Genomic DNA, 23,479 nt, shown 5'->3' with positions numbered 1-23,479 from the left:
AATGGCTGCTCCACAGAGCAAACGATCCCCTGCTTGGATCAATGCTGAGTTACCGGAGCTGATCCGTGTTTGGGGACAGGAGGCTGGGCAGGGACCCTGGAGAGAGCTGCACTGTGGGATAGCTGCTCTCATCAGCCACGGAAGTGCTGCAGATGTGAACACACTCTGACGCCTGAGGCAGTGAGTGAGGACACAAACCAGCGCTTTTCTTTCCCCAGTTCCCTATCGCCGGTGAAACGGACAGCGCCAAAACTCTGCAAGTGTAGACAGAGCCTAAGCTCTTTAAGAGGCTTGCATGTTTTCCAGACTGTTGATCATTCTTATGGCTCTTCTCTGACCTCTTTATTTTTGCAACATCCTTCTTCACGTGTGGACGCTGGAACTGGACATGGTATTCTAGTAACGATTCATAGCATTTAAGGCCAGACGGGAACCACAAGCTCATCTAGTCCAGTGGCTCTCAACCTTTCCAGACTACTGGACCCCTTACAGGAGTCCGATTTGTCTTGTGCACCCCCAATTTCACCTCACTTAAAAATGACTTGCTTACAAAATCAGACATAGAAATACAAAAGTGTCACAGCCACACACTTACTGAAAAATTGCTGACTTTCTCATTTTTACCATAGAATTATTAAAATAAATCAACTGGAATATAAATATTGTACTTACGTTTCAGTGTATAGCATATAGAGCCGTATAAACAAGTCATCGTATGAAATGTTAATTTGTACTGACTTTGCTGGTGCTTTTTCTGTAGCCTGTTGTAAAACTAGGCAAATATCTAGATGAGTAGATGTGACCCCTGCGTACCCCCGGCCGAGAACCACTGCTCTAGTCTGACCTCCTGTGTAACACAGGCCAGAGAATTTCACCAAGTTGACCCCAATATTGAGTTTAATAGATTGGGTTTAGCTAAAGCAACTTCTAGAAAGTGATTCCATCTTGCTTTGAAGAGATGGAGGGTACGTCTACACTTACCTCCGGGTCCGGCGGCAGGCAATCGATGTTCTGGGATCGATTTATCGCTTCTGGTCTAGATGCAATAAATCGATCCCAGATCGATCCCGGAAGTGCTCGCCGTCGACGCCGGTACTCCAGCTCGGCGAGAGGAGTACGCGGAGTCGACGGGGGAGCCTGCCTGCCGCGTCTGGACCCACGGTAAGTTCGGACTAAGGTACTTCGAATTCAGCTACGTTATTAACGTACCTTAGTCCGAAGTGGGGGGTTAGTGTGGACCAGGCCGGAGAATCCACCACTTCCCTTGGTAGTATGTTCCATGGGTTGATCATCCTCACTGTTCAAAATCCGGCCTTATTTCTAATCTGAATTTGTCTGGCTTCAGCTTCCAGACGCTGGCTCTTGTTCGGCCCTTCTCTGGGGGGGTTAAAGAGCCCTTCTGTCCCCATGGAGGTACGTAGACACCACAGTCGAGTCACCCGGCAGTCTCTTCTTTGACCAGCTAAACAGACTGAGCGCTTTAAGTCTCTCACTGTGAGGCATTTTCTCCAAGCCTCTTGTTGGTTTTGTGGCTCTTCTCTGCCCCCTCTCCAATTTTTCAACCTTCTTAAAACGTGGACACCAGAACCGGACGCTGTATTCCAGCCTCAGTCTCGCTAGGGCTGTATATGGAGTCAAATCACATCCCCGCTCCTGTTCCCTCCTCCCCGGTTTACACCTGCTGGGGTCGCATTAGCTCTTTTTGGCCCAGCGTTGCACTGGGAGCTCACATCGAGTTGCTGGTCCACCGTGACCCCTAAATCCTTTTTAAAGGGGCACTGTGGAAAAAACAGCATGTGGTCACGTAATTCAAGACTGTATCTTAATGCGAACACACAAGGGGGCCGAGTTAAGGTTGTACAGGGAACCTTAATTCCCGCGTTTCCTAACTTCTGAGTGCTTGGCTTTCCGAGATGTTCAGTTTTGTTGTGTGTAAATCTCTGGGTTTTTAAACCTAGACTGAAAGGCAAGCTGCGAATGCTAGTCAGCCTCCTATAGGATTCACACCTTTGAAAGGGAATTGTTTTGATTGTTAGGTGCTTAATGAAAGATTGACATTGTTATTAATTATTCATTGTATCCAGTGCCTAGGAGCCCAGCGGGGGGACCAGTTTTGTCATGCTTGTTGCCACAGGGACCAAGGCCTTGTCTAGACACACAAATCGTACTGCTTTAACTATACTGACAGAGTTACATTGCTACGGTCCCTGGTGTGGATGCAGTTATACCAGGATAAACGTGTTTATACCGATATCGCTTATTCCTGCCTGGGAAGAGGACCGAGCTAGACCAGTATAAGGCATACTTATACCAGTGTAATGGTCTAACTATATTGGTAGAAATCACGCCCCTTCTCGCCACCAGTATCAAATCTGGGCCTACACGAAACTAAGATCTCTGAGTACTCCACCCTCAAGCCACATCTATTCACTACTGTGATGAGCCCAGGACCCTCACGCCAGTTAATACAGCAGTGAACAAATGGGGCCTTTTATGCTTGCAGTTTTGGTGTGCGGGAAATCTCTCTGCCAAGGTCCTTGTATGGCCCTGGGACCGTTGTTTTTGAGCACCAAAAGCAGGTGCTTCTACTGAGCAAATGTTTGTTCTCTTCAGGTCCTTCTTTATTTTTCAGTCCTCACAGGCGTTCTCCGCTCCCCCAAGCGGAGCAGAGCCTGCCGGTTAAGATGCTGCTTACTCCCTTCTTCCAGATGCTAGGGAGGCTGTTAAGTAAGACTTACCCCTGATCTCCACAGTACCCCCTAGACGTCCCCCCTTTCCTGCCCCCTTTCCTTTGTTGACAGTCCTGTAGCCAGTGGTCAGTCTCTGTGATGGTGTCGTGTCCCCAAAATGACGAGTGGGACTGTAATAATTTCTCCTCTTGCTACACCCCACCGGCCGCCTGGCGCGTGTGGATTGAACTGAGCAGCTGTCTGTGACGAGTGAGCTCAGATTTCAATCCGTTTCAATGGCAATCCTTTTCTTTAAAATGCCTGCTGGATCTCCCCTCGGCTCTAAGCGGGTCCTGACAGCCACCCAGTGTTCTCTGCTCTTGCTTCATGCGCTCGCTCTGTTTGCCGGCAGATGGCAGACTGGGAATCCGGCCAGCCTGTTAAGAGACTAAACTCCCTTTGAATGCTGGCCCTTGGCTGCCTGACTGGCCCAGGCCGGCTGTCCCCTCCTGGCTCCGATGGCCCTGCAGCAGGGTAACTGTCCTGCTGAGGCGCTCAGGGTTTGTCTCTGCCTTGCTGTGCCCCCATGCAGTGACCCAGACGTTTTACTGCAAGCCCCTTGGGGGGCTGTACTCCCTGCCCTACCTGACGGAGCGGCCGAGCGAGGACTCGGAGGCCCTGAGCCGGGCCGAGTGGTGGGAGCTGCTCTTCTTCGTGAAGAAGCTAGACCCGCACGAGCAGCAGGAGATCGCCCAGCTCATCCGGCAGCACCAGGAGGAGCAGGTGTGGGATGGGGTGGTGCAGGGGAGGGAGAAGGACCTGGGGGGAATAGGGAACTGGGAGGTGAGAGATACCATGGAGCGAAGCGGGAGAACAGGTGAGAGGGGAGATGGAAGTGGATGGGGGCAGCAGGGATGGAGTGGAACAGGGAACTGGGGAGCCTTGGGAAGAGCGGAGCAGACTGGGAGGGGAGATTGAACCGGGGGAGTAAGTGGGGATGGCGGGAGGGCAGGTGAGGGGGGGACCAAGGAGTGCGGATGGAACAGAGGGAGGGAACGAAAGAGGAGACCAGCTCTGCCCAGGCCCAGGTAGAGAAACTGTGTCCAACAGTCTCTGGATGGGCAGGTCACAGGCATGGGGACATGCTGTCAGCAGGCACTCGGACATTGATGTAGGACAAGAGAATTCGGCTTGTTTGGTTCTGGCTGGCCTGGGGACATCCTGGTGTTGGGTCGGTTCTGGCTGGTCTGGGGATATCCCAGTTGGACTCGCCCAGTTGCAGTTTGGTTCTGGCTGGCCTGGGGGCGTCCCGGCGAGGGGTCGGTTCTGGCTGGCCTAGGGGCGTCCCGGCGAGGGGTCGGTTCTGGCTGGCCTGGGGGCGTCCCGGCGAGGGGTCGGTTCTGGCTGGCCTGGGGGCGTCCCGGCGAGGGGTCGGTTCTGGCTGGCCTGGGGGCGTCCCGGCGAGGGGTCGGTTCTGGCTGGCCTGGGGGCGTCCCGGCGAGGGGTCGGTTCTGGCTGGCCTGGGGACATGGGGCCGCTGAGGATTAACCCAGGCCCTGCATTTCCAGCTGTCGGAGCTGGATGAAGAAGCCCTGATCCAGCTGTCGGTACCGGTGGAGCTGGCCCAGAAAGTGCTGCGGGAGCTGAGCAAGCAGTGCGAGGGCTGCACCCTGAGTGACCTGCACAGCTCCCATGTCTACAGCAAGTACTTCCTCCGCCTAGGGGGGGCGCAGCCGGGCGGCCCAGGGCTGGACGCGGCCCCCTCGGAGTCCGCTGAATCCCTGGTGTCCAAGAAACCAAAGAAAGACCCTCCCACTGCCAGAGTGCCTGCCCCCGCCCCGGCCCCCCCGGAGAAATCCGACTGCCAGCTGTTCAGCGAGCTGCTGCGAGCGGAGGGGCTGCCCTGCCCGGAGATGGCGGAGGAGAAAGCCAAGGGTACGTGCCGGCCGGGGAGGGAGCTGCATGTCGCCGTGGCTGGGTGCTGGGCTCTAGCTAAAGAGGGTCCCTGCTGGCCAAGGGGGGTCTGGGCAGGGGAGACCCAGCGATTGGCTCGGGGAGGGGAAGCGCCGCGGGGAGGGGCTGGCCGGAGGGCTCGTGGAGCAGCCTGGGGTTGACGGGTGTTTTGGTCCTGGCCAGTGTTGTGCAGCGTGAAGGGGTCGGGGAAGAAGAGCTCGTTGGAGAGGATTGCAGAGGTGGTGGAACTGATCCAGAGGTCCAGCTCCGAGGTGGGACTGCAGCTAGCTGGCCTCAGGTTCATTATCAAGACCCTGGAGGAGGAGGCCGGGCGAGAGCGGCAGGTCATCAAACCCGAGGGCGGGCTCACCATCAGGTCAGTTCTTTGGCGGGCCCAGACCTGGAGGTGGCAGGCCAGTGCCTCCCTGGAGAGAAGGGGCAGGAAAACCAGCTGCTCCTGTCTGCAGGGGCCGGCTGGTGGCCGGTGTCTGTCTCTGGCGCGGGCATTGCCCGTGGGTGATGTTTCTATTAGAGCAGTGCCAGGGGATGCCAGTCAGGGCTGGGCACCTGGACTGTGCTCACGGTCCTGGCTCCAGAACCTTACGGTCTAGCTACAGCAACGGAGAAAGGATTTGGGTGTGTGTGGGGGTAACGGATACATGTCACCGATTGTACGGCCGGCAGGGACTGTTGTGATTGGCTGGTCTGATCCTGTGCATCGCGCAGGCCAGAGAGCGTCACCCCGTCACTCCTGCATGGGACTGAAGTCTCCTGGGTTAGTGGCACCATGGAGCCCAGTAAGTGGTGGGCTTTGGGCAGATGGCCCCTCCCAGCGTAGCGACCGCAAGCCGTGGAAGACTTGCCCCATCCCTGGGAAGCTGTTCCCATGGCCGGTCACCCTCCCTGGTAAACAGGTCTCTGATTTGAACTTTGCCGTGGTTCTCCTTCCACCTCTGTCTGCTGGATCAAAGAGCCCCCGTGTCAGCAGTGTTCTCCCCAGGCAGGTGCCTACAGACTGCGAGCAGGTCTCCTCGCCCTTCGTCCGAGGAGCGGCCTGGATCCAGCTTCTTTAGTCGCTTGTTGTGAGGCAGGTTTTCCAGCCCTGGGTCCTTGCAGCTCGTTTCTGACCCCTGTCCGGTTTCCCTGTACCAAGTGCGGACACCGGCCGACCAAGGGGTGACTAGATCATGATGCGCAAGGACCTTTCTGGGGAGAAAACACTAGTGCTAACGGGCCCGTTAGTCTAGCAGAGATGGGCAGAACCAGAACCGGTGGCTGGAGCTGAAGCCAGACACATGCCTGTGAGATGTAAGGCCCAGATGTTTACCAAGGAGGGTGATGAACTGGAAGAAACTCCCATGGCAGGGGTGGATTCTGCACCTCTGGATAGCTGGAAATCAAACCTGGCTGCCCTGCTGGGACTCCTGTGAGGGTTTGGGGAGTGGGGGACGGGGTGGGGCCAGGAGGAGTGGGAGGCCCGTAGGGAGCCCGGGGGTCTGGTTTCTGGGCCAGAGCTGACCTGGAGCCACGCAGCAGGTCAGTCCCCGGTTGCCGAAGCCCGGCTCCTCACCCGCCCGCCGTTGCTCCCCTCAGGGAGAAGCTGGTGAAGATGCTGGTGGAGCTGCTGACCAACCAGGTGAAGGAGAAGCTGCTGGTGGTACTGGCGCTGCGCCTGCTCTGCGTGCTGATGGCCAAGTACGACTGGCGCGTGCTCTTCGCCACGGAGGGCGGGGTGCGTGCCGTGCTGGCCTGCATGCAGGAGTACGCCCCCTCGGCGCTGGTCCAGCAGGCCGGCCTGGCGGTGAGTGCACGCCGGCAGCCGCGGGGCCGGACATCTGTCTGGGGGAGAAGTGCGGCTCACGGGGAGGTGGTGGGGACATGCCGGGATCCTGCGTGGGAGAGGGCGGGGTGGGGTGGCCAGTGCGGGGATCCCAGGGGGATGCCAGGATGCGTTGGGCAGCCTTGTGTTCTCGGCCTGGGGCTGGTGCCGCCGGCTCTCCTCCCTGACTGGCTCCCTTGGCCTCCCAGGCTCTGAAGGTGCTGGTGGGCGCCGGGACCTGCGAGCTGCTGGGTGCCAGCGAGAAGCCCTATCCCCTGAACCACGCCGATGCCCCGATGATGTGGGAGATCTTCGCCAGCATTGGCTCCGCCTCCAGCAAGGACTCGGACAGCCTGCTCTGCGCCCTGCCTGCCGCCATCCGCACCATGCAGGGCACCGCTGGGTATGGGGGCTGAGCGGGGTCATTTCCATGGGGGCAGTGTTGGGGGACAGTTCCCTGGAGGCTCGGGGGGGGTGTCTGGCTGGGGGGGACCTTGCTGGCAGTGGGTGCCGTCGCCCCACAGACCCACTGAGGAGGAGCAGCGGCTGGTGCCCGCGGGCGCTCACCCTGGCGCTCTGTCCCGCAGGGCCTCGTCGGCCGTGCAGAACGGCCTGCTGGTGGCCGGCCTGCTGATCGACAGCCACCGGGGCCTGGCCGAGCAGCTGGTGAGCTGTGACATCCACTCGGCCCTGCAGAGCTGCTGCCAGGGGGGCCAGGACCCCACCGCCCCCAGCCACGCCACCGAGACGCTGGCCCAGATCGCGCTCGGCCGCCTGGCGGAGCACCAGCTCCCCACGAACCTGGACACAGCAGGTACAGAGCCCCCCCACCCCACCCCCGTGACAGCCTCTGTCTGAGGATGTGGGAACAGCAGGTACAGAGCCCCATGCCCCACAACCACCGCCACAGCCCCTGCCCCCCTACCCCCCAACCTACGAGCCTGAGGACGGCTCCTATGCAGCGTTGCTCCGCAACCCCCCCCAACACACACAGACACACAGCCCCTGTCTGAGAGCCTGGGAACGGCAGGTATGGAGCCCCATACCCCCCACCTGCCCCTGCCCAGCCCCGCCTATGAGCCTGGGAATGGCAGGCACGGAGCCCCCAACCCCTTCCCCTCCACAGCCCGTGTCTGAGAGCCTGGGAACGGCAGGTGCGGAGCCCCCTGCCCCCCACCCACAACCCCATCTGAGAGCCTGAGGACGGGGGTTCAGGGCACCTGGTGCCCCCAGCCCCACACTGCCTGCGAGCGTGCAGCCGGCAGCATGCAGTGCCCTGCTCCTGCCCCGGCCCCACGGCTCTCTCCCTGTGGCAGAGGCGGGCTCAGCCCTGGAGCTGAAGGACGTGGACGTGCAGACGCTGCTGGGCCGCCTGCAGGAGGGCAGCCTCTCCAAGGAGCTGGTGCTGGCCCTGGAGCGCTGCGTCTGCGACGAGGCCGGCCCCGAGAGCGAGGGGGCCGAGGCCCTGCGGGACCGCCAGCCCTTCCTGCTGCTGCTGCGCAGCCTGGAGCAGCTGGGGGCCGAGAAGGCCGTGCAGCTGGGGACCCTCCGGTGAGTGCGGGGCGCGGCCGGGTCCTCGGGGACACTGGGGGGGGGGCGGCTGGGTCCTCGGGGACACTGGGGGGGGGGCGCGTGGCTGGGTCCTCGGGGACACTGGGGGTGGGGGGCGGCCGGGGATCCTGGGGTGACACTGTGGGGAAAAGGGGGGGGCTGGGATCCTCAGGTGACACTGGTGGGGGAAGGGGGCGGTGGGGTCCTCATGACACTGGTGGGGGAGGAGGGGGCCAGGGAGCCTCGTGTGACACCGGGGGAGGGGGACCTTGGCCAGGGATCCGTGGGTTGTGCTGCGAGAGTGTGGCTGGGATGTCCCAGGTTGGAATGGGAGCCAATGCGGGGGCGTGTCTGGTTGGGGCTCTCCTGGGGCTGGGGGTGGCTGTTTTGGTGGTCAGGGTTGGTTGGGGCTGTCCTGGGGGGTGTTTTGGGGGGTCGGGGTTGGTTGGGGCTGTTGGGGGGGTGTTTTCGGGGGTCAGTTGGGGTTTCCCGAGGTGAGGGGGTGGGAGTTGGGATTTCCCAAGGCAGTGGGGAGGGATGGGGTGAGGGTCATGAGGGGCGGGGGCAGGCATGGGGTGAGAGTGGCCCGTGCAGCCAGAGGGCCGGGCACACGGGGGGGCTCGGGGCTCTGGCAGCCGCCGGCCTCTCCCCTCAGGCCCCACCTTCCCCCGTCTCTTGTGCAGGATTTTGAACAAGCTCCTGGACAGTTACCAGGAGGAGGCGCTGCCCTGGCACGAGAGCATCGAGCCCTGTCTATCCTCCATGAGCGCCCCCAGCACCGAGCGGGAGGTGAGGGGGCTGGGGGGACCCTGTCGGGGGGAAGGGGGGAGTCTGGGAGCAGGACGTGGGGGCAGGGAGGGACTCCTCGCTCGGCCCGAGTTACGGGCTCATGGCAGGAATTGCTGGTGAAGTCTCTGCCCGGTGCCTTGGCTCGTAACAGCCCTGATCTGCGCCAGGCCTGTCCCGGGGAAGCTGGGCCTGTGGCCCCCGGCATCACCCTTTTACTCAGTGCCCCCCAGGCCAGGGCTTTGGCCTGTCTCTGTTCTGTCAGACTCTAGCCCGGGCCTCGCAGGAGCTGGGAGCCGCCCTGCCCCTGGGAGCTGCACTCCCCATAGCCCAGACGGGCGGAGGCCCAGGGAGAGCAGGGACTCGCCCCAGCCCCCTGGCAGAGGTGGGACTAGAAGCAGGTCTCCTGGCTCCCAGGCCGGTGCCCCAACCCCCAGGCCGCGCTGCTCCCTCTGCAGGTGGTGCAGGAGTTCGTTCGCTTCCTCCACCGCCTGGCCACCACCAACAAGGACTGCGCCGTGGTGATGTGCCGCCTGGGCACCAAGGAGGCCCTCTCCAAAGCCCTGGACAAGCACAACTCCAACCTGCTGCTGGGGTCGGAGCTGCGGGACCTGGTGACCGACTGTGAGAAATACGCCAGCCTCTATCAGAAGCTGACCACCAGCATCCTGGCCGGCTGCATCCAGGTGAGCCGGGGCACGTGCTCGGTGTGGGGTGTGCGTCCTGACCCCGCCCAGGTGAACAGGGGCACGTGCTCGGTGTGGGGTGTGCGTCCTGACCCCGCCCAGGTGAACAGGGGCTCTGCCGTGAGGGAGACACCCACCCCCGCCTGGGGCGGCCTGCCCGATGGGTGGGTGGAACCTCTGCCTGCCGGGGCGCTGATCCGGGTCGAGAGCAGCCGGGGGCCCCAGGCTATCTCTGAAGGGAGGGGGAGGGAGGAGGGCAGGATGTTTGTCTGTGGGGAGGGGCTGGTGGTCTCTGCAGGGGGTGGCCTGGCGAGAGGGAGGGGGTGACTTTCCCCATGGTGCAGCCTGGACTGCGGGGTCCCCTTAGCTCTCCCGCCTGGGACGCCTTTTACACTGCTTTGCTGGGAACAGCCACCGGTGCAGGCTCTGCTCACTCCCAGCTGAGTACGTGCTGCTGTGCCCAGCTGTCCATGAATTACATACAGGGCGACACCCGCAGAGCCCCCGCCCCAGCCTTGCCTCTTGCACTGCGCCGAACCCTCCCGGGCAGCGTAAGCTCCTCACTCGTCATTCCAGCTCTGGAGATCATGCGCCAGCCTTTGGTGTCTCAAGCAGAGGTTTCCCAAACACGCCAGTCAAACACACGGGTTTAGATAGAGCCATGAGACAAGTCTATTAACCAGAGAAGGGTGGATTTTAAGTGACACAGGTGGGAAGGCAGAACAGTCAGAACTGGTCACAAAAGGAATAAAAGGAGAAACACACAAGCGAATTCCTAAACTTTACCAGGACTAGTAGGTTTAAAAGCAAAAGAAGGAGGTTTTTCTCCCCAGCAACTGCAACACGTTTCACAGGCTGTGTCTTTTCCCAGCCTGGGACCACTTCCCCCTTTGTTCAGCTCCTTGTGTGTCATTGTTGTCATGAGCAGAGAGATGGACAGAGGAGAGGGGGGCGCGGGACATTTCCCCCTTTCTTATACTCCTGCCCTTTATGCTGGAAAAATCCATGCTGGGTCATGGGGTCGGGCAGTGCTGTTGCGTACCTGAGCTCCAAACTGCCCTCCTGATGAATTGTAACTTCCTTGTTTCCCTCCTCTCACCCCCAGCTGGTGAATGTCTGATTTAGTACTTAACGGCTCTTTGGTACTTTGCTGGCGTGCTAGGGCATCTTTGTCTCTGAACAATTAGTTTGTGGGCGTTACCCAAAACGGCACCTTATTTCAGTAACAATCATGCAGTAAAATCTCCTAGCTTTACACACAGTGTTGTTAAACACATCTTAACAGGACAATGATATTCAGCAGTTTATGAATTTTCAAATGATACTTCACAAGGTGTACTTTGTACAAAATATAACCATATACAAGTGGTGAACATGGGGTACAGGGTGTCTCAGAGGTTGGTGGTCTCTGGAAGGGGTGACCAGGGAGTGGTCTGCAGGTGGGGAGAGGGGTTGGTAGTCTCTGGAAGGGTGTGGGCAGGGAGGGGATGGTGGTGTGTGAAGTGGGGGGAGTGGCCATGGGGCAGAGGCTCTCTCTGGACCCAGTTCACTCAGTTCCCCCCTCCCCACCTGTGGGGCTGCGTTCCTCGGGGGCTGGTTGCTGCCCAGGGTCCAGCGATCGGGCAGTGGGGGAGGGGGCTGCCAGGTCCCCCCCATTGATGGTTTGCGCCCTCTTCTCTTCCAGATGGTGCTGGGTCAGATTGAGGAGCATAGACGGAGTCACCAGCCCATCAACATCCCCTTCTTCGACGTCTTCCTGCGCAACCTCTGCCAGGGTCAGTGCTGGGGGTGTCGCCCGGGGCCCCCCTGCCCCAGCTGTGCCCCCGCCCAGCTCCCTTCAGCGCTGTCCCCTCTCCCTGCAGGCTCCAGCGTGGAAGTGAAGGAGGACAAGTGCTGGGAGAAGCTGGAGGTTTCCTCGAACTCCCACCGAGCCAACAAGCTGACGGACAGGAACCCCAAGACCTACTGGGAGTCCAACGGCAGCACCGGCTCGCACTACATCAACATCTACATGCACCGCGGCGTGGTGGTCAGGTGGGGCGGGGGCTGTGGGTACTGGCCCCCGGGGGGGTATGGCTGTGTGGGCCGGGCGGCAAAGAGCATGTCCCGGGGCTGCGGGAGGGATCAGGTGGGAGTGGGGGGGCTTTGGGGTGGGGTAAGCATTGGGCAAGGGGTGGCAGGGTGCATGAGGTGGCACAGGGGTGTTCCCAGGGATGGGGGTGGGATCAGGTGGGCAGGGGGTGGCTGGCTGCCCAGGGTGTCCCGGGGATGGGGGTGGGATCAGGTGGGCACGGGGGTGGCTGTTGCCCAGGGTGTCCCGGGGATGGCGGGGGGTTGGGCCCAGGTAACAATGTGGCGAGGGATGGCAGGGTGCCCGGGGTGGCACAGGGGGGCTGCACATGCTGGTTCCTGGCTGGGGTGGGTTTCCTTTCCAGTAGCCAGCCATGCAGGGCCCTCGTCTGTGTCCACGGGCGCCATACGCCCTGCTGGGATGGCTGTTGGCACTGTTGGCCCAGAGCAATGCAGCGCCAGGTGCAGCCCCCCAGGAGCTGGGGTCAGGGGCTCAGGGGCTCCCTTTAGGACCGGCGGCCATGCGAGGCTCTGAGCCCGCTGGCGGACGTGCCCCTCGGGACGGGCACCGTAGGCTCCGGCCTGGAGCACAGCCCAGAAATGGGCCAGTGCCGACGCTGTGGCTCTCCCCGGCTGCAGACAGATGAGCCTGCTGGTGGCCAGCGAGGATTCCAGCTACATGCCAGCCCGGATCGTGGTCATGGGAGGAGAGAACCCGGCCAGCATCAGCACCGAGCTCAATACGGTGAGTGTGGCCCAGGCCGCCCCGGACAGGAGAGGGGGTCCTGTGGCTTGGGGGCTCCCTAGCAGGGCGGGCGCAGGCTGAGAGCTTCGCACCTGCCAGCGCCCACCTCTGCTGGTCAGTGTGGAGCTGGAGCAGCCCGGCCCAGGCCGGCGGGGCCACGACTGCCTTGAAATTGGGGCAGGCAGCACCCGAGGTGCAGGGAGTCGCCAGCCCCAGGCCTGTAGGCCCTGTCCTGGCGGGCACGTCACCAGGGCTCTCCTAGGAGGGGGCAGGAGCAGGGCAGGGCCCCGAGCTCAGGGTCCGTCTCCAACGCTGGCCAGGACCAGCTGCTCCAGGGGGTGGTGCAAGACACCCCAGTGGCTAAGTCCTGGCTTCCCCTCCTGTCCTGCTCCTCGTCCACCCCGTGCAGGCCTGGCACAGTCTGCCTTGTCCTAGCTGCTGCCCTTTCTGCTGCTAGACCCTGCCACCCTCCCGCCCTCTGCTTCCCCAGACCTGTTACCCACCTGGCCCACGCCCGAGTGAGCTGTCCTGGGAAACCTCTAGCCAGAACCCAGAGGCGCTGTCTGGGCCGGGCCATGTGCCTAGCTTGGATTGTGCTAGTCTCTGCTGCACAGTGGCCATAGAGCAGAGGAGGGACCGAGAGGAGCCGCCTTCCAGCCCCCGAGGCAGCGCTGAGTCCCAGGAGGTCATTGGGGAGGGGCGGGGGGGTGGGCGGGGCAGACAGGCAGGCCTGCGCGTTCCTACTGGGAGCAGCATGTACATCCGTGCTGGCAGCCGGCCGGGTGTGCAGGGCGCTGGGTCTGTGCTTAGTGACGGCGCTGGCACCAGATCTCGGCACGACTGGGCTGCTCCTTAAAGCCGCAGCTTCTGGGGGCAGGTGATTCCATGAGAATCCCACCTGTCACTTCCCGAGTGAGGCTCCAGCCCCCCCGCTGCAGAGAAAAGCTGGAAATTGGGACCCCCCCCAGCTCCAAACCCAGTGGATGGGCCTGATCTGGGCGCTGGGGCTGGCGGTGCTGGGAATCTGCTCGGCTGGCTGTGTGCGGACGGAGCAGGGTCAGTTACAGCCCCCTGGGCACTGGGAGTGGGGTGTGACGCTGGGTTAGTAGCACCACTCGGGCTGGGAGCCCCAGGGGTACGACGGGAGATCTGGGTCTCACTCAGACGGGCCACTGGTCTATGGCTGTCGGCCAGTTCCCGTGCCCGGCGGCACCTCTCCATCCCCATTGGTTCTGGTCTCTGCGGCCTCTCCTGGTGGGTTGACGGCAGCTCCTGAGTGCGGTGGAGCTCCCAGGGGCTGGTCTTCCATTGGCCCTGCCGGGAGGGGGCAGCAGGGAGCGGTGGAGAGGTCTGGCGCGTCTGACTGCTCCAGCAGAGTAGTGGTTTCTTGTGATCTCCCCAGGTGTGGCTGGGAGGGGCCCTGGGGCTGCCTGACGGAGCGGCAGAGGCTTTGCTGGCTAGTCCCGTCCCAGTTGCTGGTCGTCTCCTTGCCCCGTCCCTTTGGGGTCCGTGTTCCTGCACGCCGCTAACCCCACGGCTTCACTTCACGTAGCTCTGCGGGCTGGACCTGGACAACACTCCCGCAGGGCGAAATCTCTTGCGGCCTCGTCATCTCTGTGTCCTGATGGCTTATGTCTCTCCTGCCCCCCCCCCAGGTGAACGTCATGCCCTCGGCCAGCAGAGTGATCCTTCTGGAGAACCTGACCCGCTTCTGGCCCATCATCCAGATCAAGATCAAGCGCTGCCAGCAGGTGGGTGTGCTGGTGGGCCCCCTGACGGGTTCGGTCACAGGGACCCCCTTGGGACTGTCACCTGATGTGCTGAATTTGCCTCTGAGCCCGTTTTTCCCTGCCAGCTTGGGACTCCAGAACCCTGCCTTGTTGAGCCAGACATGCTACCTGCTGCAACACAGACCCAGGGTCTGGTCCACGTCCCCAAAGCTGCAGACTTAACTGAAAACAGCTCAGCAGTTTCCTATCTCCAGCACCCAGACACCCAGCTCCCAATGGGATCCAAACCCCAAATAAATCCGTTTTACTCTGTATAAAGCTTATACAGGGTAAATTCATAAATTGTCTGCCCTCTATAACACTGATAGAGAGAGATGCACAGCTGTTTGCTCCCCCAGGTATTAATCACTTTCTCTGGGTTTATTAATAAACAAAAGTGATTGTATTAAGTATAAAAAGTACGATTTAAGTGGTTTCAAGTAATAACAGACAGAACAAAGTAAGTCACCAAGCAAAAACACGCAAGTCTAAATACATTAACAAACTGATTACAGGTTATATCTGACTCTCAGAGATGTTCCAATAAGCTTCTTTCACAGACTAGACTCTTTCCTAGTCTGGGCCCGATCCTTTCCCCTGGTCCAGTCCTTGTTTGTTCCAGCAGACATCTCAGGTGGTAAGCAGGGGATTTCTCATGACTGGCAGCCCCCTTTGTCCTACTCCACCCCCTTTTATAGCTTTGGCACAAGGTGGGAATCCTTTGTCTCTCTGGGTCCCCACCCCTCCTTCTAAATGGAAAAGTACCAGATCTAAGATGGATTCCAGTATCATGTGACATGGTCATTGTCACTGTAAGATCTAGTCTCCATTCTTCCCGGGCTGGCCCACACCTACACAGGTAAATAAACCATTTACAACCAATTGTCCCAGTCACTGGGAGCCATCACGATTCTAAGCCACCATTAATGGCCCACACTTTGCATAATTACAACAGGCCCTCAGAGTTACACTTCATATTTCTAGCTTCAGATACAAGAATGATACATGCATAGAAGTAGGAGGAACATATTCAGTAGGTTATAACCTTTGTTATGATACCTTACAAGAGACCTTTTGCATACAGCATATTCCAGTTACATCATAGTCACACTCACAAGCACGTTTCCATAAAACATATGGAGTGCAACGTCACACCCCCGTCCCTGTGTGCGGCCGAGCCGGTCCCTGGCCTCCCTCGCCCCCCGCAGGGCCTCCACGGGCAGCGAGAGGCCTGGCCCGGGGCGTCCCGCGGGGAGTCGCTCGGCCTGGCGGGCCCGTGTCTAACCGGGGAGGTTTGTGCCCTGTGCAGGGTGGCATTGACACGCGTGTGCGTGGCATCGAGATCCTGGGGCCCAAGCCCACCTTCTGGCCGATCTTCAAGGAGCAGCTGTGCCGGCGCACGTACCTGTTCTACACCACCCAGGCGCACACGTGGTGCCAGGAGATCGCGGACGAGCGCATGCAGCTGCTGCAGCTCTTCAACAGGTGAGGCCTGTACCCGGGGTCCCCCAGCGCTGACAGAGCCCCCGGCAGTGCCCTGCCCTCTGTGTGGCTGTACCCGGGGTCCCCCCAGCGCTGCCAGAGCCCCCGGCAGTGCCCTGCCCTGTGTGTGCCTGTACCCGGGGTCCCCCCAGCGCTGCCAGAGCCCCCGGCAGTGCCCTGCCCTGTGTGTGTCTGTACCCGGGGTGTCCCCCCAGCGCTGACAGAGCCCCCGGCAGTGCCCTGCCCTGTGTGTGTCTGTACCCGGGGTGTCCCCCCAGCGCTGACAGAGCCCCCGGCAGTGCCCTGCCCTGTGTGTGTCTGTACCCGGGGTCCCCCAGCGCTGACAGAGCCCCCGGCAGTGCCCTGCCCTGTGTGTGTCTGTACCCGGGGTGTCCCCCCAGTGCTGACAGAGCCCCCGGCAGTGCCCTGCCCTGTGTGTGTCTGTACCCGGGGTGTCCCCCCAGTGCTGACAGAGCCCCCGGCAGTGCCCTGCCCTGTGTGTGTCTGTACCCAGGAGCTGCCCCCCAGGGCTGCCAAGGCCCCAGGGCCCCACCAGTGACTGGTGCGGGTGTCTCTGCTGTTGCAGGCTGAACTGTGCCCTGCGGCACGAGCAGGTGTTCGCCGATCGCTTCCTTCCCGATGACGAGGCGGCCCAGGCTCTGGGCAGGACCTGCTGGGAGGCCCTAATCAATCCCTTGGTGCAGAGCATCACCTGCCCAGGTACCGGTTCCCCCTGCCCGGCTCCCCGCTGCCCCCAGCCCGCCCGGCCCGCCTGGCTCAGCCTCCCCCTCTGGCCTTGCAGATCCCAGCGGCGTCAGCCCCCTGGCCTGGCTCCTGAGCGAGTACCTGGAGAACCTGGAGACGGCCCGACGCGCCAAGAGCCGCGCCACCATCTTCAACTCCCGCGTGCGGCGCCTGAGCCACCTGCTGGTGCACGTGGACCCCGGCAGCCCGGAGCCCGAGGAGCTGAGAGCCCCGGTCAAAGCCAGTAAGGGCCCCTCCCCCGTGGGGCTTTGGGGCCAGGCAGGGAGTGGGGCGGGTCCCCGGGTGGGGCTGGGGGAGGAGGCCCTGGCGTGCTGCCCGGGGCTGAGTGGGGAGAGGGGTCCCTACGGGTAAGGACTCTCCGGGCTGCCTTTCGCACGTCCTGCCAGAGCCGGGCACTGGCGCCGAGCTGGGCTCGACCCTGTGTGTGCCCGATGCCCGCAGGCGGGGTGAGGTGGGAGAGCGCTTTGCGGGGCGGGCGGGCAGCCCCTGGGCCTGGCGCAGCAGAGGCTGCTCCTCAAGGCCCTGGGGCCGGGGTTTAGGAGACAGAGACGTGGGGGCCTAGCCCAGCACTCAGATCCGTGGGGCTGGTGCCCACAGGCAGAGCCGGCAGGTGCCAGATGCCCCTCTGCAAAGGCCAGCCCTTTTGTAGGGGGCAGGATCCCGGGCGGGCGTGGCTACTCCGCTGCCCCGGGGTGACTGGGGCTGGCTGGCTCCCACCCGCCCCGAGCGCCAGGCTTGCCCCTGCACCCCCCGCCCCACTCAGTGACCGTGTGGGGCTGAACTGGGCCCCCCCGGGGAGGCTGGGAGGGTCGGGCCCAGCCCTCGCCCCACAGGCGGCTTTGGGGTCAGGGAGGGGGTAGTGCTGGCGCTGCCCCCCCCGGGCGCTGTTCTCATGCCGGCCCCCCCCCTTGGCAGACGGGAAGAACGGGAAGAACAAGGAGACCAGCTCTGGGGCCACCAAGGTGTCGGGGAAGAAGCCCAGCAGCATGACGGGGATTACGCAGTGCTGGAGGGGCGTGGTGCAGCAGCAGGTGTGTGCGGGGGGGCGATGGGGGAGGGGCGTGGTGCAGCAGCAGGTGTGTGTGTGGGGGGGGCTGTTGATCTGTGTGTGTATATGCTGCCCACACCCTCCCCACCCTGCGTGAGGGTAGCAGGTCCCCATCCACCTCTGTCTCTGCAGCTCCTGCCCCAGGCCCATGGGACACTAGATACGGAGAGACCTACCCACGCCTGGCCCGTCCTGGCCCCCTGAGACCTTCCCCATCTTGGGGGCCACCCCCACGCCCGGGCCACCCTGTACCCCCTGAGGCTGGCCAGCCCATCCCCCCAGGGCCCTCCCCCCACCCATCATGTCCCGTTCTCCCTCCGCCCCCCCATCCATCCTGCCCCCCACAGACACCTGTCCCAGCCTGTCCCCTCCCCGCGTCCAGACCAGCCTGTACCCCCCCCCCCCCAGAACTGCCCTCCCCCCGGGGCCCTCGCCGCCCGCCTGTAACCGTGTGCCGCCTGCCCCTGCCCAGGTGAAGCGGTTCCTGGAGTCGTGGTGGCAGGGGCCGGACTTCGTGGAGCGGTACTGCCGTCTCTACCTGGGCCTGCGCAGTGCCATGGAGGAGCTGTTCGGGCAGCAGACGGCCTTCGCGCTGGCCCTGCGGCAGGGCTTCTCCGGGGGCCTGCTGCAGCTCTCCTTCCTGACGGCCATGCACGTGAGTCGGGGGCTTGCCTGGCCCGGGGTGGGGGGGGGGGAGGGAGCCCGGGGCCCAGCAGCGCTTCCAGGCTGGTCGGCCGGTGCCAGCCCGTGGGGCTAGAGGCTGCCTGCGCCCCAGTGGGGCTGAGTCCCCCGGCATCGGCTCTGCCCAGCCACGCTCCTGGCTGCCGTCCGGGGTCTGAGGGGTCCCAGGTGCGTGGGGGTCTCTGCCAGTTAATCCCCGCTGCTCCTGCTCCAACAGCCCTGGGTCCTGAGAGGGAGCGGGCCCCTCGCGCCCCCTTGCTCACCGCCCAGACACGCAGCTCCCACGGCCCCGCCTCCCCCGGAGCCCCTCCCCCATTCCACCTCCAGCTCCTAGGGAGTGGCCCCTCCCCCTCTGCAGGACTGTTCCCTCCCCCAGAGCCCCCCCATCATGTGGGTGTCCCCTGAGCCGCCGTGGGGAGCCGCCCCGAGCAGGCCCTGGCAGCTGGCACTCTGCCCCGCAGGTGAGCGAGCAGTTCGCTCGCTACGTGGACCAGCGGATCCAGGAGAGCCAGACGGACGCAGGCAACGTGGAGTCGCTGCACCGGCTGCAGCGGAGCCTGGAGCCCATCCTCTTCCTCTCCGGCCTGGAGCTCGCCAACACCTTCGAGCACTTCTACCGGTGAGGGACCCCGGCCGGGGGCGTGGGGAGCTGTGCCCCCGCCCGGCACGTCAGCGGGTGCTGGTGCCTGGCTTGTCATGGGGGCTCTGGGTCGGCTCGGGCCGTGGGCTCCCCAAAGTCCAGCCGGACCCCGGCCACCAGCCCAGAGCCTGTGTCCCCAGCCGTGGCTTGCAGGGGGGCAGCAGGGCACTACGGGACCCACAGGCTGGGTCAGGTCCGGCCCCGGGCCCCACAGCGAGCACCAGCTGCCGGCCGGCCGGGACGCCCTGCTCCAGGCCATAGTGAAGGCATGGAGGGTCCCAGGGGCCGGGAATTGGGGGTGGCTCCAGGGAGGGAGTCGGGGGCTCTGGCCCCGCCCTGAGGCCGGCTGCCGTTGCAGGTATTACCTGGGCGACCGGCTCCTGGCCCAGGGGAACGTGTGGCTGGAACGGGCCGTCGTGGAGCAGATCGGGCTCTGCTTCCCCAACCGCTTCCCCCAGCAGATGCTGAAGAGCCTGAGCGAGTCCGAGGAGCTGCAGCAGCAGTTCCACCTCTTCCAGCTGCAGCAGCTCGACAAGCACCTGCTGGAGCTGGACGCGGGCCAGGAGGACGCGGTGAGAACCTGGGGGGCGGGGTCTGGGCGGAGCCCCTCCCTTCCCTGGGGGCAGGGTCTGGGCTGTGCCCCTCCCTTCCCCGGGGGGCGGGGTCTGGGCTGTGCCCCTCTCTTCCCCCAGGGGGCGGGGTCTGGGCGGTGCCCCCTGTCTTCCCCTGGCACATGGAGGGCTGGGGAGGAGGGTGGGGTCTGTGCCGTGGCCCCTCCCTTCCCCCGGGAGGCGGGGTCTGGGTCTGGGCGGTGCCCCCTCCCTTTCCCCGGGGGGCGGGGTCTGTGCGATACCCCCTCCCCTCCCCTGGGGGGCGGGGTCTGGGTCTGAGCCATGCCCCCTCCCTTCCCCCGGGGGGCGGGGTCTGGGCGGTGCCCCCTCCCTTCCCCCGGGGGGCGGGGTCTGGGCCGTGCCCCCTCCCTTCCCCGGGCACATGGGGGGGCACATGGAGGGCTGGGGAGGGGGGCGGGGTCTGTGCGGTGCCCCCTCCCTTCCCAGGAGGTGCCAAAGACAAGCCCCTGGCGGGAGCCTGACCCCTGGCACCCCTGCGCCCGTCCCCAGGCGATGGAGGAGGAGCCGGCCGAGCCGGAGGAGGAGCCGGAGGTGAAGGTGCTGGCCCTGTCCCCGCGCTGCTGGACCATCTCCCCGCTCTGCTACCTGGAGGATCCCAGCAGGTGTTTCCCGCGGCCCCTCGGGGGCTACTTGGCGCGGTTCGCTGACTTCTACACCAACAGTGAGTCTGGGCTCTGGGGGGGGCGACTGGGCCGGGCAGAGGCTGGGGGGGTGGATACTGTGCCCCATGGTGGTGGCGGGGAGCGGCGTGTGACAGGGGAGGGGGCACCGGAGGGGGTGTGACAGGGGAAGGAGCACCGGGGGGTGAGGGGGCGTGTGACTGGAAAGGGGGCACCAGAGGGAGGGTTTGGAACGGGGGCTAGGTTGAGCAGTGGGGTGAGCTCCAGCCCCGCGGGGTCCTGGCGCTCTGGTGGCTCTGCTGGGACTGGCCGCGTCTCTTGCAGGTCAGAGCCGGTTTGGCCTGGAGCACACAAAGCCGCGGCGCCTGCAGTGGACGTGGCTGGGCCACGCGGAGCTCCGGTTCGCGGGCAGCACCACCCTGCACGTCTCCACCCTGCAGATGTACATCCTGCTGGGCTTCAACAGCGCCCAGGTGGGACCCCCGCTCCCCTGGGGGGTGGGATCCCACAGCTGGTGCAAATGGGGCACCAACTGCTCCTGTCCTTGCAGCACAGAGAGCGCCTTCCCCCCAGCTTATCCGTATGGGGCAGAGACGGTCTGTCCTCCCACCTGGGCAGACACCCCCCCCTTCCCTCGTGTGTCCCCCCCCCCACCTCCTGAGCCCTTGGACTCTCGTCTCCACAGCCCTGGTCCCTGCCCCCCTGTGGCCAAGCAGCCGCTGTTTCCCCCAGGTGGCTTGTGCCAGAGGAATCTGTGTTATTCTCTCTCCCCTTTGCCCCTCAGCCCCCCCTCTCTGGCCCCTCCCCCACAGCCCCCAGTGACCTCGCCCCCATGTCACGGCCCCCAGAGACCTCACCCCATTGCCCCAGCCCCTGGGCCGTGGCCCCAAGACACCTGGCCTGGTTGGCCTGTCCTGGCCCCAAGAGCTGTCGCCCCACCGCCATGGCCCTGCCCCTGCGTATTCACTTCCTGTCTCCTTTGCGTCACAGGAAGTTGCTGTGGAGACCCTGGCCCAGGCCACGGGGCTGTCTCCTGTCCTGCTGAGCCACGCACTGAAACCTCTGACGGGAGAGGCCGGGATCCTGACCCAGAGCCTGCCTCAGGGGGGTGCGTATGGGGGGACCGGGCAGGGGGGGTTGAGCCCTGTCCCTGGGTGGTCCCTGAACAGGGGGACCACAGCTGGGGATGGAGCCCTGGAGCCCCTGCACTGGGCCTGGTGGGGGTGTGGAGGGTTGGCCGGGCTGGGCTGGACCCAGAGCAGGTGCCAGGGAGCACGGGGCATGTCTGTGAGCTGGAAGGGGGTTTGCGTCTGGAGGGGCCAGTCTCCAAGCAGGGCCAGGGGGGAGGGAGAACTGGGCTGGTGGCTGTGGAGGGGCTGGTCCCCAAGCGGGGCTGGGTGGTGGGATATGTGGGGAGGGAGGGCGTGTGGAGGGGCTGGGGCTGGTCCCCAAGCAGGGCTTGGCGGTGGGATATGTTGGGGGGGCACATGGAGGGGCTGGGGCTGGTCCCCAAGCGGGGCCGGGGGGTGGTACAGGGGAGGGAGGGCCCATGGAGGGCTGGGGCTGGTCCCCAAGCAGGGCCAGGGGTGCTGGAGGAACCGTTCCCTGGGCACGGCTGAGCGCGGCTGTGTCGGTCCCAGGCGTCCTGCGTCTGAACGAGGCGGCCCTGGCGCGGGCGGCCGGCCAGCGCCTGTGGCTGCTCCCCAAGCAGACGTACCTGAACGTGGAGGATGATGAGGGAAGCACCCTGGAGAGGAAGAGGAACATCATCTGCTGCCTCATCATCCAGATCCTGAAAGGGGAGAAGGAGCTGCACATCGATAACCTGGTGTTCAAGGTACGGGGGCCTGGCAGGCAAGCGGCCGCGCGGCTCTGCGCCCCGGCAGCCTCAGAGTAACTGCCCTCTCCCCCCCAGGTGATCGACGCCTGTCAGAAATGGGAGTCTGGCCCTGCCCTGAAGTTCCTCAGCTTCTGCTGCAGCAGCACGGACGTGCTGTCCTGCACCCTGCACCTGCTGAGCCAGGGCTACGTGCGGCGCCAGGAGGACAACCCCCAGCTGCTGGAGTACGTCTCCACGGAGCCCACGACACCTCACCGGGGCCAGGCCCAGGTCATTTTCCGTAGCACAGAGTGCCTGAGGGGGCAGGACAAGGGCAGCAAGTTCTCCCCGTTCAGGTAGGGGAGCGTCTCAGGCGGGGCTGGAGGGGGGCGTCACCGGGAGCTCTCCAGACGGGTGACGGGCGTTTGCTCTCTGCCAGGCTGGATGCCCATGGAGTCGGTCCGGAGGCGGTCCTGATGGAGACCCTGCTGCTGCCTATGGGGCGCACCATGAGTCAGGAGGAGGTGCAGGTGCTCATGAACCAGACGGTGAAGCAGGTCCTGGACACCCTGAGTGTCTCAGCTGATAGAGCCCAGCATCTGCTCATTCACTGCAAGTGGAACGTGGACCTGCTGATCGAGCGCTACACTGAGGACCCCGAGCTGCTGCTGATTTCCTCAGGGCTGCAAGTGCAGAACCCCCAGCCACCCCCGAGTCCCGTCACCCACTGTCCGGTGTGTGTGAGCCAGCTGTGCACGGACGACAGCCCTCCCACCCTCTGCTGCATGCACTACTGCTGCAAGGTGAGGGGCCTGGGGGCTGGCAGCGTCTATGACAGAGGGGAGGGCCCTGCTCCCAGGGGGAAGGACACAGCTGTCAGGGGAGGGTCCCAGGGGCACACCGTCACCCCTCTTTCCCTGGCTTCCTGGGCTCGTTGCCACACCTGAAAACTGGGATGATTCTGGTGCCACTCCGCCTGCAAGGCAAATTCCTGAGTTTGTCAAGCTGGGAGCCGGCCCCTGACGAAGGGAGGGGGCTCACCAGGCGGGTCTGTGCCCTGGGGTGGGCACGAGATGTACTCTCTAGATCTGATCTTGTTCCCCCTCCCCAGTTCTGCTGGAATAAATATCTGACGACTTGCATCGAGCAGAACCTGGTTCAGAACTGCACCTGTCCCATCCCTGACTGCCCTGCGCAGCCCACCACGGACTTCATCCGCTCCATCATCTCCTCCCCGGATGTCATTGCCAAGGTGGGTGAGGTCACCACTGGGTGTGGGGCCATGTCTAGTCCGCCCTGAGCAGGTGTGTCAGGGAACGCGCTTTGTTTCTAGGCCACCGCCTTTCCCCCCTCCCTGTCTTGGAGAATGGTGGGGCCGAGAGCTACCCAGGAGAAACCTGTTGCCTTTGAATGAATGAATCCTCCCCTGTGCCAACTGGCTGTTCACTCCCTTGCCCTCCCTCACGCCCTTTGCGCCCCCCTGCCTCCGTTCCTGTCGCTCTGTGCATCTAATCCCTTTCCAACCCAAACCAGAAACCAACCGTGAGAGAACAATGGCACTCCCTGTGCAGAAATGAAAACAGCTCCTCTCCCGCAGGGCACATCAATCCAAACAGTACGTGACTAGAGTGTCCCTGTGTTACGAACATGAGCCCCCAATTCTCAGACACCCCCTCTGCCCAGTTTCCTCCATTCCACCCTTGGACAAAGCCCTCAACAGGCGAAACCAAGGTGGGTTGGCTTC

The 23,479-nt window shown here is 63.5% G+C and overlaps 1 protein-coding gene across 5 annotated transcripts in view; it reads left to right on the top strand.

The window, feature by feature from the left end:
• The window catches only part of LOC101951064 (cullin-9), a 65,474-nt gene that overhangs the window by 23,293 nt on the left and 18,702 nt on the right, over window positions 1-23,479 (top strand). For all 5 annotated transcript variants that reach the window (XR_010599997.1, XM_065589862.1, XM_065589861.1 and 2 more), the window contains 27 exons: window positions 3,262-3,452; window positions 4,238-4,604; window positions 4,806-4,998; window positions 6,216-6,423; window positions 6,651-6,844; window positions 7,029-7,255; window positions 7,758-7,992; window positions 8,676-8,781; window positions 9,237-9,464; window positions 11,149-11,239; window positions 11,327-11,498; window positions 12,174-12,279; window positions 13,935-14,030; window positions 15,358-15,533; window positions 16,117-16,250; window positions 16,333-16,518; window positions 17,211-17,326; window positions 17,816-17,998; window positions 18,486-18,643; window positions 19,023-19,236; window positions 19,786-19,957; window positions 20,241-20,389; window positions 20,907-21,024; window positions 21,557-21,753; window positions 21,832-22,091; window positions 22,175-22,538; window positions 22,847-22,987. Coding sequence is in view for 4 of the 5 variants with exons in the window: in XM_065589862.1 (XP_065445934.1) it covers window positions 3,262-3,452; window positions 4,238-4,604; window positions 4,806-4,998; window positions 6,216-6,423; window positions 6,651-6,844; window positions 7,029-7,255; window positions 7,758-7,992; window positions 8,676-8,781; window positions 9,237-9,464; window positions 11,149-11,239; window positions 11,327-11,498; window positions 12,174-12,279; window positions 13,935-14,030; window positions 15,358-15,533; window positions 16,117-16,250; window positions 16,333-16,518; window positions 17,211-17,326; window positions 17,816-17,998; window positions 18,486-18,643; window positions 19,023-19,236; window positions 19,786-19,957; window positions 20,241-20,389; window positions 20,907-21,024; window positions 21,557-21,753; window positions 21,832-22,091; window positions 22,175-22,538; window positions 22,847-22,987 (4,982 nt within the window). In the remaining variant the exon portion in view is untranslated. The remainder of the gene's footprint in view (window positions 1-3,261; window positions 3,453-4,237; window positions 4,605-4,805; window positions 4,999-6,215; window positions 6,424-6,650; window positions 6,845-7,028; window positions 7,256-7,757; window positions 7,993-8,675; window positions 8,782-9,236; window positions 9,465-11,148; window positions 11,240-11,326; window positions 11,499-12,173; window positions 12,280-13,934; window positions 14,031-15,357; window positions 15,534-16,116; window positions 16,251-16,332; window positions 16,519-17,210; window positions 17,327-17,815; window positions 17,999-18,485; window positions 18,644-19,022; window positions 19,237-19,785; window positions 19,958-20,240; window positions 20,390-20,906; window positions 21,025-21,556; window positions 21,754-21,831; window positions 22,092-22,174; window positions 22,539-22,846; window positions 22,988-23,479) is intronic.

This window comes from Chrysemys picta, chromosome 3, assembly GCF_011386835.1.
Source record: "Chrysemys picta bellii isolate R12L10 chromosome 3, ASM1138683v2, whole genome shotgun sequence".
In the NCBI taxonomy this organism is placed as follows: Eukaryota; Metazoa; Chordata; order Testudines; family Emydidae; genus Chrysemys; species Chrysemys picta.
This window is presented reverse-complemented; position numbering and strand designations above follow the sequence as displayed.